General features: G+C 35.3%; 1 protein-coding gene across 1 annotated transcript; it reads right to left on the bottom strand.

Annotated features, from left to right (window-relative positions):
- Positions 1-8,913: 8,913 nt before the first annotated feature.
- On the bottom strand, positions 8,914-9,534 carry LOC105995371 (olfactory receptor 10AG1-like; the record flags this gene model as incomplete). The annotated part of the gene is made up of 1 exon (XM_013029074.1): positions 8,914-9,534. A coding segment is annotated over one exon (621 nt), but the record flags the coding sequence as incomplete, so codon positions are not given.
- Positions 9,535-19,522: the final 9,988 nt, after the last annotated feature.

The raw sequence follows: 19,522 nt of genomic DNA, 5'->3' as shown, positions 1-19,522 counted from the left end.
TTTTCTGTATGCAAAGTGGATTGGAATGTGAGTTTTTCTTTATATTTTTAAGGTTTTCTTCTTCATCATACAAATCTTTATTCTGGGAGACTTTAAATGGAACCAGGTGAAATAGACACATCGAAATAAAACACCAGATCAATTTCATCAAGAAAAACTTTTAAAATATATTTAAAATGTTTGGGCATCCGTATTCTTAATAATAATACTGCTATTTTAGGTTATGTATTGATTTTTGCCCTTTAACAATGCAATTCATGTATACAACATATCTTGATCCATGTCATCCCTTCCACATCTTCACCCCTCCTCTTCCCTTATTTTTCTCAGTTGTGTGGCATACACACAATTCATTCTTGCCTGCATTCATCCTTCTACCCCAGACCTCTTAACACCCTCCCCATTGCAAGTTCCCATTTCCTAGTATTCATTTTGTTAGACTTTGACTTAGTCTTCCTAAAGAATTACACTATTTGCAGCTCTTTTGTCTTTGTGGTGTTTAATTAGAGTAAAGAATTCTCATGGACTTTGATCTTCTGACTATGATCTTCTGATCTCAGTCTCCTGAGAAGCTATGATGATAGGCATGAGCCACCAGTACCTCACCAGTGTTTGAATTTGACAAATGAAAATGCATACATATATACATATCCATTACAATTATTGAGCACAGACAAATTGGTTAGACATTTGTATATTGCAGTTTCTGGAAAGATGTTAACTTTTTAACCAAGTAGATTAGAAAATTTTGGTAATGGTCAATTAGAAAATTATATTTAAGAACATATTATTAAATATCATGGTGTTAGATAGCTGATACTGTATCATATTATGATTCTCAACTTTATTAATAGTTCTGAAAAATATTAACATATTTTGTGTTACCTTTTAGTTCCAGTTTTGCACATATTGTTTCTTTCCCTTTTCTTTAGTGTAAATATTATGATAGAAATTTACATGATTTTTAACCAACAAATCTACTTGATTTGGGCAAAGCTAGTCTTCTTTATAGAGGAAATATGTTTTTCCTGTGGGGATATCTCTTTTCCCTTGTCATATCTAAATTGCATAGCTCACTGTCTGTGGTCCCAATTAGTCTGTTTTTACAATCAACTCTGCATAACAGGCCAAGTTTTTTCTGAATTCTCTCCATGGAATATAGTTTATAGTGTTCCTTTTCTTAAAATACAATCAGATCACCTGCATATACCAGAAGAATTAACATTATTTTGCTTAATATTAAATATAAGGTAGCATTCAGACATTTTATTTCTTACCTATCTTATGAACATGCCTTTTAGTGACCTGAATTTCTTGGTGGCAGCATTTGAATATTTAGAATTTGTTTTCTTATCTTTGAGGAGTACTAGTTTTCCTCGATGCGGTAAATATTTTTACAGTGCCAAGGAACCAACACAGTGAATTGCTGGTTAATCTATATCATGGGAGAAAATCATTCATACTTATTCATTTGATAGAGGATGAGAATCCAAAATATATACTAAACTCAAAACTTAACCAGAGAAATTAATCCACTCAAAAACTGTGCAACTCAACTAAATGTTTTATTTTAACTATAAACGATCTGCTAATACTTGAAAGGTGTTCCAAATATATACAAATTCAGGAACTGTAAATTAAATCTACACTGAGATTCCATATCCATCTAGCCTGAATGAATATCATCAAGAAACAAACAATAATGAGAGAAAAACAAATCCTTCAATACAGCTGATAGAAATGGAAATTAGTCTGGTCACGATGGTACTCATTGTAGAGGTGTTCAAAATTTCAAAGATAGTACTATCATGGGATCCAGTTGTCATCTAAGTACATGTTATAAATCAAAGTCAGCACACACTAGAGACTTCCATACCAATGTTTGGGGCGGCATAGTTCATAATAACCAAGTTTGGTGGACAAATGAACAAAATATTATATGTACGTATAAATGTACATATGCATGTGTATATACATATATGCATATATATACACACACAAACACACACACAATGAGGTAAAATTGAGTCATACAGAAGAACAGAATATGCCATTCTCTGGAAAGGGGAACAATCTATACTCAGAAATGTGTTTTATCTCATCGATGGAGTGTAGCTCTTTAAAGAAAATTATGATAAATGAGGAGGGTGTAATGGGGGAAAAGAGAAAGCAAAGAATATGGATACAGGGATATATAAGGGGGATAGTTATGAATAGTACCAAAGTGCATTACACTCATGTATCAACTGTCACACAACTGATTTTTTATCCTGTTGTGGAATACTAAGTCCTTCTGTGGAGAAGTGGAGAAAAATCACATTGAGAAATACAGGGTCAACATTTTATTGGTGGATTCAATGTACAAACAACCATAATAGTGTTATGACTTATTTTCTACTCTTTTACAAGTAGAAACATGCACATATAGGTCACTGGCCATTCACAACCTAGCTACTCAGAAGGCTGAAGTCTGAGAAGCCTGGTTAAAAGTCAATCTTTCATTACAGGCAAGTCCCACAAGACTTTTATCTACAAGTAAACTCTAAAAAGCCAGAAGTTTGAGCCTAAGGACTGGCATGAACAACAGCAACAATAACAAATTATGTACACATATACACATAAGTATTCTCACTCATTAGGAAACATCATGCCTATTTATTTATCAAGTAGGTAAATTTGGAACCATATTAGTTGAGCTGCATTTACTTTTATCAATGTACAATTTTTAATTAGAATGCTTAATTCCTTAGAAATCAGTATCAGTCCAATATATTACCATTTTCCATTTCTTCCACTTTCTTTCACTTATACTCTGTTTTCTGTCATTTTGAGCTGATTCAATTATTTGTATATTTTTATTATATCTGTCTTTTATGTGCAGCAAGTTAGTTGTTTCAGTGGTTAATAAAATTCTGCATCTTTAATCTACCAAAATGTATCTACTGTCAAAACTGTACCACTTTGGCTGCTTGCCAGGGCTCATGCCTTCACTCCTGACTACTGAGAACACTGAACTCACAGGATCATAGTTCGTAGCAAAAAATCTAGAGATTCTTAGCTCCAATTAGCCAACAAAAAAAGCCACTAGTGGAGCTGTGGCTCAATGGTCAAGTGCTACCCTTGAAGCAAAAACAATAAAAACAACAACAAAACCTCAAGGACAGCATCTAGGCAATGACTTCAAACCCAACATACACACACACACACACAGACACATACACACACAGACACACACACACACAATAAATAAATAACAAAAATGTACAATTTTGATCTTTATTCTTTATGAATGGATTTCCTACTTTGCTTCTCCTTTTCATTCCTTTGTCTTTCACATCTCCATCATCAAGAAGGAAGGATCTTTATGGTTTGCCTATAAAAAGTCTCCCACTGGGGCTGGGAAGATGGCTCAGTGGTAGAGTGCTTACCTTGCATGCCTGAGGCCCTGGGTTTGATTCCTCAGCACCACATAAGCAAAAAGAAAAAAGCCGGAAGTGGTGCTGTGGCTCAAGTGGTAGAGTGCTAGCCTTGAGCTGAAGAGCTGAGGGACAGCGCCCAGGCCCAGAGGTCAGGCCCCACAACTGGACCCCCTCCCCCCAAAAAAGTCTCCCACATCCATGGCCCTGACTCATAGGTTCAGTGTCTCATACAATAATCAGATATGGAGAATTGGGGGAAATGATTGAATAATATACCACCTTCTTTTCTTAGCTAATATATAGTAATAATAATATAATAATAATATCAGCTTAATGTGGACTGTTGAGTCCTGTGAAGAGAGTGTGAGAAATACCTGCAGGAAAGAAAAGTGGGCTCTGTAGTTGCTGGGTTAATTGCTTAGACAACTCAGTACCAGCGACTATTTCTTTTTCCGCACTAGTTTTACTGCCCAAAAATCCGTTTACACATTAAAGTTATTGTCTTGAGAAAGATAAATTACAATTTTCTTTTTTTGTAGTGATTTTTTAAATTGTGAAAATACTCTACAGAGGGGTTACAATTACATGAGCAATGTAACAGTACATTTCTTATCAATTATTGTTGCCGTCTCGTTTGTTTCCCCTTACCATCCCTGCCCCCCACCCCTGCACCAAGGTTGTAAAGTTTGTTTATCGACATAACGTCTTGTACATCTCATTGTTGCAATGGGTCCACCTGTATCCCTATTTAAACAATTTGTGTTTTCCCTTCCTCCACAAATTATACTAACATCAAATACAGTGAAAACATTTTCTTATTCAATTTATATTTACTCATTATAAATGTGGCTCTATATGTGACAGCACATTCATTATATTGATTTTTTAATACGTAACTTACTTTTTGCCAGTTCTGGTCTTGAATTCAGGGCCTACACATTGTCCTTGAGCTTTTTGTGCTCAGAGTTAATGCTCTACCACTTTAGCCACAGCTCTACTTCCAGATTTTTTTTGGTGATTAATTAGAAATAAAGATGTTTATTGCAGCATTATTTACCACAGCTAAGATATAGAACCAACCAAGATGCCCCGCAGTAGATGAATGGATCAAGAAAATGTGATAGACACACACACACACACACACACACACACACAATGGAATTCTATGCCTCAATCAGAATGAATGACATTGCCCCATTTGTTTTTTTTTCTCTTTTTTTTTTAATTGTGAAAATACTGTACAGAGGGGTTACAATTACATGGGAAAGATAATGAGTACATTTCTTATCAAGCATTGTAGCCTCCTCCTTTCTTTCCCCTTCTCATCCCTTCCCATCCTCCCCTTGCCCTCCCTACCCAATCCTCCCTGCTCCCCCTCCCCCCCACCAAAGTTGTAAAGTTCATTTTCGACATAACGACTTTTACATCTCATTGTTGCAATGGGTCCACCTGTATCCCTATTTAAATGATTTGTTTTTCCCCTTCCCCTCCTGGCCTGGCTTACTGACATTACCCCAATTGTTAGGAAATGGAAAGACTTGGAAAAAATTATACTAAGTGAAGTAAGCCAGGCCCAAAGAAACATAGGCCCCATGGTTTCCCTTATTTGTAATAGTTAGTATATGTCTGAGACAAGCAGAAAAGGTCAGATATGTTGATGTTAGGTGAAATGAACCTCAAATTAATTATTCAAATATTTTTTACTTTCATGCAATTGTTTCTAACATATTTATAAGATGATTTTTTTGTTGCTTTGTATGTCCTTCCCCCACGTTATATTCCCTGCTTTCACTGTATTTGATGTTGGTATAATTTGTGGAAGGGCAAAAACAAATCGTTTAAATAGGGATTCAGGTGGACCCATTGCAACAATGAGATGTACAAGATGTTATGTCGAACAAGGAACTTTACAACTTTAGCTTGGGGTGCGGAGGTGCGGGGGGTGGATGGGAAGGGATGGGAAGGGGAAACAAAGGAGGAGGCTACAATGCTTGATAAGAAATGCACTCATTATCTTGCCCATGTAATTGTAACTCCTCTGTATGTTATTTTCATAATAAAAAATGTTAAAAAATAAAATAAAAAATAAAAGATCTCATGGTCTTTCCTGCCCACTCTGGCTTCAAAATGTGATGCTCAGATCTCAGCCTCCTGAGTGGGTAGCATTACATGCATGAACACAGTGCTTGTCTTAAGAAACAACTTTTAAATACAATAATGAACTAGAATGTATAATATGAACTTTGGGTGACAATGAGGTTCATCAGTTATTAGAAATAAACTTTTGTGGAATGATGTTGGCAAAGGCTGTTCTCTTGTTGAAAAGCATTCCAGGCGTGAGCAGAAAAGGCCAACAGAGAGTATGAAACCCTGACTACAAGCCTCAGTACCCCACACACAGAAAGAGGAGGTCATTATTGTCAGTAATATCACTAGCAATAATGAGTATTCATTTGTTTTATATGTATATTATATATTATATATATATTTTATATATTATATATATTTGTTTTATAAATGCTTCAAATATTTTAATTGGTCAACTTATCTTATCTTAATAATAAAGTTAGAAGTATACCACACACACATACACAAACACACACACAGACACACACAAATCTCAAAATATTTTTCATTTCCGAGTATAGTTTCTAGTGTTCTGCTTTTTTCTTTTTAGTCGTGAGGCTTGAACTCAGGGCCTAGGCACTGTCACTGAACTCTATCTTTCAAGGCTAGCTCTCTACCACTTTGAGCCACAGCACAACTTCCAGTTTTCTGGGAGTTACCTGAAGGTAAGAGTCTCACAGACTTTCCTCCCTGGGCTGGCTTTGAACTGCCATCCTCAGATCTCAGCCTCTTGAGTAGCTAGAATTACAAGCATGAGCCACTGATGCCCGGCTATTTTCTATGATTTTAATGAACTTTTTGCTATAAATATCACATTCCATCCCTTTAAAAATACATCTCCAAAAATTAAATAAAAATATTGTGGGTTATTATATTTAATATGAATATGATATGTTTTCTTCTTCCAGACATAGATAGACTTTATTCATTCATCCTTTTTTGTAAATATTTTTTAGACAATCAACCAAGTACTCCTGGTAAATGCCAGTATTCCTGGTATTTACATAAATTATAGGGGAAAATGCTAGCTGTAAGTAATGTAAATAGCATATAACATACAATGCATAGAATGGTGGCTTAAGGATTTTGTTACAAGTAAAACTGGAAGCTTAGAGCAAAGGTAGAGGAATGGTATCATTGCTAAAATGAGATTTGGAAAAAAGTAGAAAAAGTAAGTGAGGATAAGTTGAACCAGCCTGTGAAAAAGCAGGGTAGCTTGTGTGTAGCTGGCTTGTGTGTCTGTGTGTGCTGATGAATTCCTGAGCAAGCAGGAGGACAGAATGTCTGGAATAGAGAAAATTATGGCTTAAAAATATGAAAGTGATAAAATTACATTGTTAATTTCTTCAACACAAATCCCCTTCCACTAAAAGTATATCTTATTTTCAAAGTACTCTATAATTCAGAGATGAACTATTTGTTTAGATCATTGTCAATTCTACTATAATAATAAGGTTATTTACTTTTCTTAGTTCTAGATGTAGGAGATCAGAGGTTTCTTTATTCACCTCAGTCTTTGAGATGGACTCCATTACTGTTCACTTGTGAGAGACTGGATGGATATATACAGTTGAACAAAAGTTGTTTTCTTTCAAATCTTCAAATGTTCTATGCGACTTTAACTGCATCTCAATGAAATTACAGCCAGCCTAGAAAGAATCCCATAGAATCATCTAGATTAATGAGTTTTCAGTGGCAGAGTGCCCTGATCACTGATTGTCTTGTGATCATTCTTGTGTTTTTTAATGACAGATTCAGCTAATGAATGAAAGAGAATCAAATCTCTATGAAAGTTCTGGCTCATTGTTAAGAACATGAAACTAGGATCTAGTCCTTCATGAGGCCAAGTGAAAGTGTTTTCTCTATATATCCATGCAGTGTGTCTACCTATTTTGTACTTGATAGCCACCTAACCAACTCAAGAAAGTGACGAACGTGAACATTAGAGGGAAAATTCATTTCTTCTAACTCCACTTGGTCTTGGATACTTCCTATCTACCAAATACATGTCATCCTCTCTAATGGGAAACCACCAGAGTCAAAGAAAGCAGAGAATTATTAAAAACACTTTGTTCCCCTCCCCATAGAATGTGGACAGATGTAGTTCTGATAATTCAGTCTTTCTAACTCATCCTTTACTAAACATGCCTTAAAATACTTAATGTCTCCTTCTTTTGTTTCCTCAATAATTAAACGTCTTCCTTGCCAAAAGAGAAGAAAATGTTAGGTGTCTTAGCTAAGCCCTGTTCTTCTCTCATGAGAGCTATCTGCAGAATTTCAATAGCTTGTGGTCTGATAGCTGCAAGGGTCCATTAAAATTTCATATAAAAGATAATGAAATATCTATCACATAAAATGTTTGAAAAGATGAGAACATTTATTATCCTGTGTACTCCCTACCCATCACATACATTGTTGTAATGTACCCTCTGAACTGTTCATAGAATTATTATGTCTCAATAAAAATATATCCCGTGAAGATTTACAAAGGCTCAAAATTTCTACTATTTGGATTGACAAATCTGCCTCACCAAGTATGAGAGAGTTCAATATCATCCTTTCTTCAAATAGCACTCCTGTACTCCAATTAGGAGTTTTCAATCATTGATTTTAATAAGAATATTTATCATTTCAATATTTACAACACTCACTAAATATATTATTGACACAGGACACAGATTCCTTTTATACATAATTTTTCCTAATAACAAAGAAATTACTAATTCTGAAAGAAATGTTTAATACTTAAATATTTTCTTATTCAACGTTCCTGCCTAAAAATGTGAATTTAATTGTTATTTTGTAAGTTATGAAATTAAAGTTAATTAAATTATATATATGTATGTATATATTTATACATACACATATATATGTATGTATATATATAAACATATATATTTAAGTTTTCGGGAGACATAAAGATGAATGACCTTGGGGTGAGGTTTTGCATCTGGGACAAGATCATGAGTTTAAACCCCAGTACTGCATAAAAAGAAAGTACAAATAAATAGATAAATAAATACCTACAAAGGCATTTAAGAATCCAGTATGCTATTTCAGACACTTCAGTGTCATATATTAAGTTTCATAAATTATTGCTTTATATTAATGTAAACTTATTGGATTTATCTAATATTAGAAAACAAAATAAGTATTTAGGGACTAAAGTACATAGAGCTCTGTAGAACCCTTTTTTAGAATTTGCAGGGCTCTGGGTTTGATCCTTCGCACTGAGGCAAACTAAAGAAAACAAAGCTGAGTTCCTTATTTTCAGATAAAAATATATTCAGATGAAAATATTCACTAAAATATTCACAAAATTAATTTATGGAGACTGTGACAAGAAAACAAAGTCATGGGTGTTGAATCATAACACAATCCATTTCAGGAGGAATTTTTTCAATGCCAAAATCACATCTTTGTTTCGCAAGCAATATATCATGGGATTAAACATGGGAGTCACAATGGTATAAAAGAGAGAAAGGAATTTGTCCATTCTTGGAGAATGACTGGACTTGGGTCTCAAATAAGTTACGATGCCTGAGCCAAAGAATAAAGCCACAACCATGAGGTGGGAAGAACAGGTAGAGAAGGCCTTGGCTCTCCCACTGGCAGAAGGCAGCTTCACAATGGTTAAGAGTATTTTCAGATAAGAGCCAAGTATCAACGTAAACGGAATAGTGACAACTATGAAAGCAATTAAATAAAGCACCATCTCAATCATGAAAGTGTCCCCACACACGAGAGCAAGGACGGGAGGTATGTCACAGAAAAAGTGATTCAAATGTTTATGTCCACAGAAAGGTAGAAAGAACATCCAGTATGTGAAACCGATATGTACTGGAACTCCACTGGTCCAACAGCCCACAGCCAGTTGGAGGTACAGTCTGCTGTTCATGATGAGAGGGTAGAGCAGTGGGTTACAAATGGCGACATACCTGTCATAAGCCATTGCAGTCAGAATGAAACATTCTGTTACTCCCAGAAGTGAAGTAAGCCAAGCCCAAAGAAACATAGGTCCCATGGTTTCCCTTATTTGCAATATCTAGTATATGTATGAGTCAAGCGGAAAAGGTCAGATAATGTGATGTCAGGAAAATGAACCCTTAGATATGTATTTTAATGTTTTTTTCTTTCATGCATGTGTTTTTAACGAATTTATAAGATTATCTCTTTGTTGCTTTGTATGTCCCTCCCCCACAGTATAACCCCTGCTTTCACTATATTTGATGTCAGTATAACTTGTGGAGGAGATGGGGAAAAACCAGTTGTTTAAGGATACAGGTGGATCTGATGCAACAATGAGAAGTACAAGTTGTCATGTCCAAAACGAGCTTTACAACGTCGGTGTGGGGGGGGTGGAGGGGGGAAGGAGGTGGGGGGGGGGAAGGAGAAGGATTGGGATGGGGGGGAGGGGGGGAGGCTGGGAAGGGATGGGAAGGGTAAACAAAGGAGGAGGCTGCAATGCTTGGTAAGAAATGTACGCACTATCCTGCCCATGCAATTGTAACCCCTCTGTACAGTATGTTCACAAATAAAATAAAATTAAATTAAAAAAAAAGAAAATCCGGTCAAAATGAATTCTACCAATGAAGTATGATTCTCCTGTAGGGGGCGTTGCATTGTAGACTCCATCTGTGAACAAAATGATTCCAAGATTTGGATCCCTGCACTCAGTCGCAAAGTGGGATATATGACTGGCCTTAAATCCTCTAATGCCACATTGATGTCTAGTTGTATTTGTTGGCTTGTTTTACATTTTTAGTGATCCACTTCAAAGTCAATGTTGTAAATTCCTAGGATGTTAAAAAAAATAAACAAACCACAGTAATTTTAAAATCTGCCCTTTGGCTCACAGTGGTGTGTGTGTGTGTGTGTGTGTGTGTGTGTGTGTGTGTGTAAAAGGACAACAGCTAAAATGTAAGAGCAAGCGATGTTGTCACATAATCTTAACACATGGTGTTTCTGTCAATTTCTGCCATTCTATAACAAGAAATTCTGCTCTATCCTAATCAATATGATGGTTTGCTGCTTTTATTTACATTTATAATATTGTAATTCACATTTCTCTGGATGTATTTCCTGGGATTGGCCTTTCAGATCTTAAAAATCCGAAGTGTATGATAAGCATGCACTGAACTGCCCAGATTCAGAAAGACAGGCCACTCACTCCCTTGGAAATATGCTCAGAAACGAATAGAAAATAGTTGTCAATACCATCTTGTCTCCAGTGCAGTGATAAATTGTATTCAATAAGCTATACAAACACACATTAGAATATATAATAAACCATATATTCACATGAAGTTAAGAATGTGAAGTAAGGAAAATTGACATTTTCTTGTAATAGGCCCTTAACTTTATCACAGCCCCCCAAAATCTTTGACAAGTGTATTAGTGTTCTGAATTTTAGGCCATGAAGCCATTGGTGGAAATGGTTAGAACTTTATAGTTACATGGAATATATAATTATTAGGAAAATATTATTGAGTTCAATCATGCTGCAAGCCAAAATATAAAATTTTGTGCACCTTGACTCTAACTCTAATATAAATTCCTGGAAATGAACAACATCTAAGTGTGTTTGTTATGTATATATACATAACAGATGTATATATTTATATATATATATACACATATCTGTACATATGTGTGAATGTGTGTTCATGTATGTGTATATCTGTATAAAATTTAATATACTGTTAGGTGTTATTTTGGTAACAGTCATATATATTTGTATTCTAAGCATTTTTTTCCTTGATAGATGCTAGAAAATATAGTGCTTAATACAGTATTGGCTAAGCCTAACACTTCAAGACTTAAAAGTGTTTTAGACAAGAGCAGTATCTCCTCCACCACACTAGACCTTAGTTATGACATTGAATATCTATTTGTCTTTTTTTCCTTTATTCATTAAAAAGTGTGGCTTCCATCCCAGTAGTCAATCTCAGTAATCATATTGTCATGAGTTTTATACATTCTCCGATTTCCCAGATTACAAATTCAAAATAACTCATTACAGAGTACAAACTTCATGAATTCTGTTAAGACCTCAAGATCCTCTCCCCATCCCAAATCTCAAATTACATAAACACTCCTCGTTTCTACTTTACTAGCTTGAGTAGTTTTATTCGTTTTGTTTTTATTGGTTTCGTTTTGCTTTTTGCTTTCTTCTGTCTTTGCTACTCACTTGCATCTTAGGCGTGTGGGTCCCCCTGGGTGATGGGAATCTCCCACAGTAACTCAAAGTCACTTCCACACCATCTTGGCTCACAGCTCAAGGTCACCAACAGGAGGTTTCAGATTCTGGGAAAGCTTTTAATTCAAATGGTTCCTTCTATAAACTGAAACTGTGTATTGCCTAAAATAATTTCTTGCCATTTCTAACATGGCTCTTTCTTTTTTTTCCTGCCTTGTTCTTCTCTTCTCATTTCCATGCCTTGGTCAGAAAGTTTTTCATTTTACATCTTCTCACAGCTTTATGTAGTGTTCCATATACACATAAATACATTGAAACATACGTACATACATATATACACATATACATTCTTTACCATAAGTCATTCCTATGGAAAACCAACTGTAAAATTCTTAGAATTTAATGTAAATAATGTAGGGATGATTGACTGAATAAGATTATAAATCAATCTATAACCCATAATTTATTATTTAACATCTGTCCTTCAAATACTAAGGTTATTAATGGCAGGATAAATTATATAAGCACAGTTTCTGTCTTTGCTGATTATAAGGATGACTAATAAAGTCAAATGGGTTTCAGATATAGTAATATATATCTATTCCTTTATAGAGAAAACTACCAGTGTTTTTAGTGTCCAGACCATTGCTATACAAAGTTCTAGCTAATATGAGAAAAGTTGTCAAATATGTATATGAGAGTAATTTTATTTTTACTGTTCAGAAAATGAAATATAGAAAATGAAATGCACTCCTCCAAGGAAAAAACAATAACAGGGCTTCAAAATCTCACTTAGATTTCTATTTTGAGAAGTAGTGAGATGCCATTACTAGTGACTGTTTCATAAATATTTATGACTGAGTATGGGCAGGAATAAAGATGTCTGATCTATCTGAATGAATGTCAACAAGTGGATTTATTCCAGTACTCATAGACCAAAGAACAGTGAGTAACTGAAAATGGATATTAGCTATAGTAGCATTATGTACCTTTAGTGAAGTTAACAAAGCAAGTGTGTGTGTGTGTGTGTGTGTGTGTGTGTGTGTGTGTGTGTATGTGCGTGCGTGCGCCAGCATTGGAGCTCATTGTAAGTATGATTACTAGTTCAACCTGTGCTGTTGCTACATTAAATATTGTTCACATTTTATATTATTTTAGAGTAGCTTGTTCTCAGTCCATAAAAGGAGGCACTATTTTCATCCACCACACTTTATTGGTGGATTAAAATCAGGAACAGGACAAGTAGAGCTGTGGAGAACCATCAATAGCACCTACTAGGTGAGCTATCCTGAACATCTCTATGTTGCAGACTCTGTGTTAAGGATGTTACTTGATTCTTCCCAACGAATGCATTCTGAAAGAACTAGGAACTGTCACTGTATTCACATTTTACATGATGAGCAGCAGCCTGAGAGATTTATTAACTTTCTTGATATGTACAAGCTAGCTTCAACATAGCTAAATTCAAACACTGGAATGTGGTGGCGGAGTACATAAAAATTCAATGCTATAAAAAATTCAATACAATTGTACTGATATTCCCAATAATATCAAGAAATTTTTAAGAAATAGCAAACCATATCTTAAAAGAAATTCAGTCCCTTCATACATATCGATTATCATTACATAATGGGTTAGAAATTATTTTTATTGGTACACTGGATATATATTTTGATTAAAACTATTTATACCATAAATGTGATTTGAAAGAAACTATTTCCTTCAATGTCCTTATTTCTTTTTTTCCAATTTGCTTTATTTTTGTTTTAGAGGTGATCTATAGCGGGTTTACCTTTCTATACATTTGGAAATGAGTACATTTTCTTTTGCATAATGTCAGCTGATTCCTCATTCTCTCCCATTCCCTATCTCCTAGCTCTACTTATGAGTTACATGATTCTCTTTCATCAATGTCCAGTGCAGCTAATGCGTTCCACTGCTGCACTTTCCCCCCCTTTCCTCTGATTCTGTGCCCTTCCTCCACTCTCCCACAGATGAGCACAGAATATACTTTATATAAAGAATATGAGGTAAGCCAAGATCAGAGAGACAAATGACACTTGGTCTCCTTGATATGTGGATGTTAAAATCAAAATGCAAGGAGATATGACAAAGTAAACAAGACTCAAGAAACAAAGGACCTCTTTGTAATTTGTCATATCATTTTTAGATCACCCCATGTTCTTGACCTCACATATGGTATGTACATGCGCACATCTGAGGGAAGCTGGGAGGAGGGCACAGAATCAGAGGGAAACAGGAAAAAATACAATAGCAGGGCCCTTCAGCTGCACTGGACATTGATGAAAATGAACTAAGCAACTCAGGGGTAGCGATGGGAGGGAGGGAATGTGAGAAAGAAGGAACAGCTCACAGTAAGCAAAAGGAAAGAAATGCACATATAACCCGATTTGGGAAAAATAGCTGTAGTGTCAATGTTTGTAGAGATCATAAGCTTTATAGACCATAATAATGACAATGAAGGTTAAAATCTGTTTGTGACTTTAAGTATCACTATGTACCATAATATTGTGAATTTTGTGAAATTTATATAATTAATCTCAATAAAGGAAAACACACACGCACAAAAAGAATACAGAGTGAACAAGAAAAGAAAAAAAGATTACCAAAAATGTCCTTTCTTTCCATATCTTTAGAGCTTGTTTTGGTATGTATATTATTTTATATACAGATGAACGGGCACTTTTGCCTCCTAAGACTATCCTCTTTTTAGTACCACTGTGCGTGTGTATCTAGAATTCTGGGTATATTGTCATATTCTGTGCCTTTTAGATCTATTTCCCACATATCAGGAGAACATGCACCATTTGTCACTCCGAACTTGGCTCACCTAACTTAACATGTTTTGTTCTAGTTCCATCATTTCCCTGAAAATGACATCATTTTATTCTTTCTAATGGTTAGGTAAAATTCAATTGTATATGGGTATCACTTTTTTTTGATCCACTCATCTATTGTGGGGCATCTATATTGTTTCCCTGTCTTAGCTTTTGTGAATAGTCTGGAAGTGCAGGTGTCCTTATATCCTAGCTCCTGATGCTCAGGGTAGATTAACGGCCTCATTTCTTTAGATAAAAACAGACTTTAATAAAATAATCAGAGTAAATAAATACAACTTACCTATTTTACATTGTGAAGAAATTTTATAAAGAATGATCTTATGCAATTCACCATTGAGCTTATTTAAATAAATCGACTCAGCTTTCTTTGTCCTTGGAAATTCAAGGTTTACTTTTAAGCCAGCTATGGTGAGTTCTTGGTAGGAATGTTCCTCTTTCTCAGTGTAAGTTAATTTCTCTTCAGGACACGCTCCATTTTAAAGTGGAATAACCTATCTATGGAATGATGACTAAGCAAATAATCCAAGTTGCCACTGATTAGATAAGCGCTCCATTGCCATCTGCATCTCTGAGAACTCAGGCTCCTGGTCTCTTGGCCATGCCTCCCTGCCTTTCTCCCCTTCACCTCTGCTTTTAGAGAATACAGAAGATACCTTTTAGTCACAATGACTAAACTGGTCTGAATCTGTGTATGAAATCTGGGGGCATTACATTTGAAATACTAAACAATAAAACAAATGTTTGATACAATATGCATATGTATATGTATATTTATATGTATATGTATATTTGTGTAGAATAACACAGAATTTTTGGAATATCTGTGCATCACAGAATGATTAAATTGAGCTAAATAATTGTGTAAACATTTAACACACACTATTAGAAACAGATTCCTTAAATTTATTCCTCTTCCCAATCTGGTATCAACTTTCTCAAATCTCTATCTGACTCCCAATCCCTTCACCCTGGTAAATACCATTCAACAAAATCATTTATTAACCTCAAAGAATACAATTATTTATTTATTTATTTAGTCAATTGTGGGGCCTGAACTCTGGGCCTGGGCGCTGTCCCTCAGCTCTTCAGCTCAAGACTAGCGCTCTACCACTTGAGCCACATTGCCACTTCCAGCTTTTTCTGCTTATGTGGCACTGAGGAATTGAATCCAGGGCCTCATACATGCAAGGCAAGCACTCTACCACAAAGCCACATTCCCAGCCCCAAAGAATACAATTTAGAAATTAAGAGTTCATATATAATCTGAAGTGTTTGTGAGTTAAAATCCTATATTCACTTTTGGAAAGAAATTATTTTCAGGTAATTAAATATGGGGTAAATATTGAGTCTCTGTTTCCTATAGGTAATGGTAGAGAAATTACATTAAATGTATTTCAAATGAATAAGAGTGGTCTGACAGACTTGATATCCTGGCCTTCAGGAGACAGATGAAGGAAGACTACAAGGAATGGCCAGCCTAATCTCTACATACGTTGAAAGTTGTAGGCTAGTGTAAATTACCCAACAAGATCTAATCTCAAAATGAGGGAGGGTAACAATATTGGACAAAAAATGTACTCATAACATATGCAACTGTAACTCCTCTGTATATCACTTTGACAATAAAATAAATTTAAAAATATATTACAACATCAAAAAAGTAGATTGGCATTTTCAGGTAATTGGGTAGAGCTGGAGATGATCATGTTATGAGAAATAAGCCAGGTTCACTAAGGAGGATCTAAGATCTGAGGACTACAACTCAAATCCATCCCAGGAAGAAAAGTCTTGACAACCTTATCTCAACTAAGTAGCAAAAAGCTGGAACTGGAAGTGTAGCTCAAATGATTGAGTACCAGTCTTCAGCACAAAGAAAAAGCCAAACTAGAGTGTAAGGCTCTGAGTTCAAGCCTAGTACTTGAACAAATGATGCATTATTAGAAAAATAAAGTGTTCCTACAAAGTGTGTATTATTATAAAATGATTATATAAATTATTACATAAAATGATCATTATGTGAACTATTATATAAATGATTATATACAATTATATGTGTTATTCTAAAAATGTTTTTATGAAAACTATGTGCTTATATAAAAGTGATGTGTTATTCAGTTCATAAAAACACAGCATACATTATCATACTTAGTAGCTCAAGCTTATAATTCTGAGTACTTGGGACATAGAATCATGCTTTGATGACAGCCCAGGCAAAACAATAAGTCTGTGATATCCTACCTAAATCAATGACACCAAGCAGTGGGGAGCAACGATTACCCACCTACAGGGAAGATATAATGTTACATTCAGTGCCCCTGAACTAATAACCAGTAGTGGAAGAGGGAATCAAAGTTATGGGAATCAGAGTCCAGGCCAGGATATGCAAAAAGTGAGACCCTATCCTGAACGTAACCAATGCAAAAAAAGAGCATTGTACAATGCCTACCTAGCAAGTATGAAGTCTTGAGTTCAATCTTCACTACCCAGAATAAAAATGGGTAGGGAGAGGAAAAAAGAAAAGGAGAAGTAGAAGAAAGAAAAGAAGGAAGAAGAAGAGGAGGTAGCAATGGTAGAAATGGAAATTATGCTGTTAAGCCAGTTTTAGAGAGACAAATATCACATGATCTCTGTCCTAAGCAAAATATAGACTTGAAAACATCAAAAAGAAAATGAATGACCTAGGAGTAAAATGGGGGGAGGAAATGTTTGGGGTAAGAATTAGTGGGAAGGAGGTGGTGAACGCAAAGTGAAAAGGGCCAAGGATATGATCAAAACACTTTTTTTAGATACTATAAAAACTACAATAATATCCATTAAAATTGTTTTAAAGCCAGGCTCATGCTTGCAATTCTAGCTACCAAGATCTTAAGATCATAGTTCTGCCCCAAGCAGGATAATCCATGACACACTTATTGCAAATGAATGAGCAAAACCCCAGAAGTGGAGCTGTGGTCATATGGTAGAGGCCTATTTTTGAGTCAAAAATCTCCAAAGCATCATCCAGGCCCTAATTCCAAATATCCCCAGTATTAGGATAAAATAAAATTGTTTCAAAACAGGGGAGTGGAGATAATAGAGGCAGTGAATTTAATCAAAGTATGCTATATGAATAGATATATCACAATGTTGTCTCTATGTTATTATTAGTATTCAATAGTAAAAAAAGTAAAAAAAAATTATTAAGCTCTCAATGCCCCTAAAAATTAATCTTTAGTGGTGGGCCTTAAGGTTGCAAAATATAATGCTGTAGAGTGTTTGAGAATACACAAGGGCATGGCCTCAATCGCCAAGTTGGTAGCTGTGTAGACACTTATTTACCAGCCATGAAGAGGATACCATGGGAAACTGGCTTTTGCTGCAGAGATATTCTTACATGTATGTAGGTAGGAGTAAAAATGAAAGGGAAATGACCTTTTTTTGTAATTTAGGAAGGGATTCTCTCTCTCAATTTCCCTCCAACCGTGGATGAAAATAAAACACTAGTCAGGACTGTCTCTAATCCAGACATATTTCTTTTTGCCCATGCTCTAGTTACCAGCAACTGAGATTGGAGGAGATGAAGGGATCTTGGGGAAAATGTAAAATTCTCACCTTTTAGACTGAGTAAGTCTGTAGTCTTAATTAAAATAATATAATTATACTGCATTACTACTATTGTACATTGAGCATTTGCTGAGAAGATTATAAGTGCACACTCACAGACAATTACAATGTGATTTCTTTCACTGTTTGGAATTTTTTTTCCAGAATATTATCAAAATAGGAGGATTAACATTGTGAAAATAGCAATACTGCCAAAGGCTATCTATAAACTCAATGCAATACCTATCAATATCCCAACCTCATTCTTCAATGAAATAGAAGAAGCAATCCAAAAATTCATATGGAACAATAAAAGACCCCAAATAGCCAAAACATTCCTTAGTAGAAAGAACAGTGCTGGAGGGACATCAATTCCAAATTCCAAACTCTTCCAAATTTCAAAGCCATAGTAATCAAAACAGCTTGGTACTGGCACAAGAACAGACCTGAGGACAATGGAAGAGGACTGAAGACCTAGAAATGACCCCACAGACCTATAGCCACGTAATCTTTGACAAGGGAGCTAAAGAAATAGAATGGAAGAAAGATAGCCTTTTCAGTAAATGGCGCTAGCAAAATTGGTTAAACACTTTTAGAAAACTAAAGCTAGGTCCATATATATCACCCTGTATCATAATCAACTCCAAATGGGTCAAAGACTTTGAAATAAAAACAAACTCCACAAAAACATTACAGGAAGGAATAGGAGATAATCTAGAGTTCCTAGACATAGGCCAAAATTTTCTTAATAGAGAGACTCAGAAACAACAAATTAAAGAAAGGTTGGACAAATGGGATTGCATGAAATTGCAGAGCTTCTGCAAGGCAAAGGACATAGCTAGCAAGATCAACAGAAAGCCTTCAGACTGGGAGATTTTCATTAGCCACAAAATGGACAAGGGTCTCATATCTAAAATATACTTAGAACTCATAAAACTAAATGCCCAACAACAAATTCTCAAAGAGACAACTGTACAATTAATAAATGGGCTAAAGACTTAAAGAGACACTTCTCTGAAGAGAAAATAAGAATGGCCAATAGACACATGAAGAAATGCTCAACCTTCCTAGCCATAAAAGAAATGCAAATCAAGACAATGCTGAGATTCCATGTCATCCCAGTTAGAATGGCTATAATCAAGAAATCTAGTAACAACAGATGCTGGAGGGGATGTGGCCAGAAGGGACCCCTACTGCATTGTTGGTGAGAGTGTAAACTTATTCAACCACTTTGGAAAGTAGTATGGAGAATCCTCAAAAGACTCCACATAGAGCTCCCCTATGACCTAGCAACCACTTTTGGGCATTTACCAAAACAATCACAAACAAGTTCA

Source organism: Dipodomys ordii, unplaced genomic scaffold (genome assembly GCF_000151885.1).
Source record: "Dipodomys ordii isolate 6190 unplaced genomic scaffold, Dord_2.0 Scaffold117, whole genome shotgun sequence".
Lineage (NCBI taxonomy): Eukaryota > Metazoa > Chordata > Mammalia > Rodentia > Heteromyidae > Dipodomys > Dipodomys ordii.
Note: the sequence above shows the minus strand (reverse complement) of the source record. Positions and strands in the feature narration are given on the sequence as shown.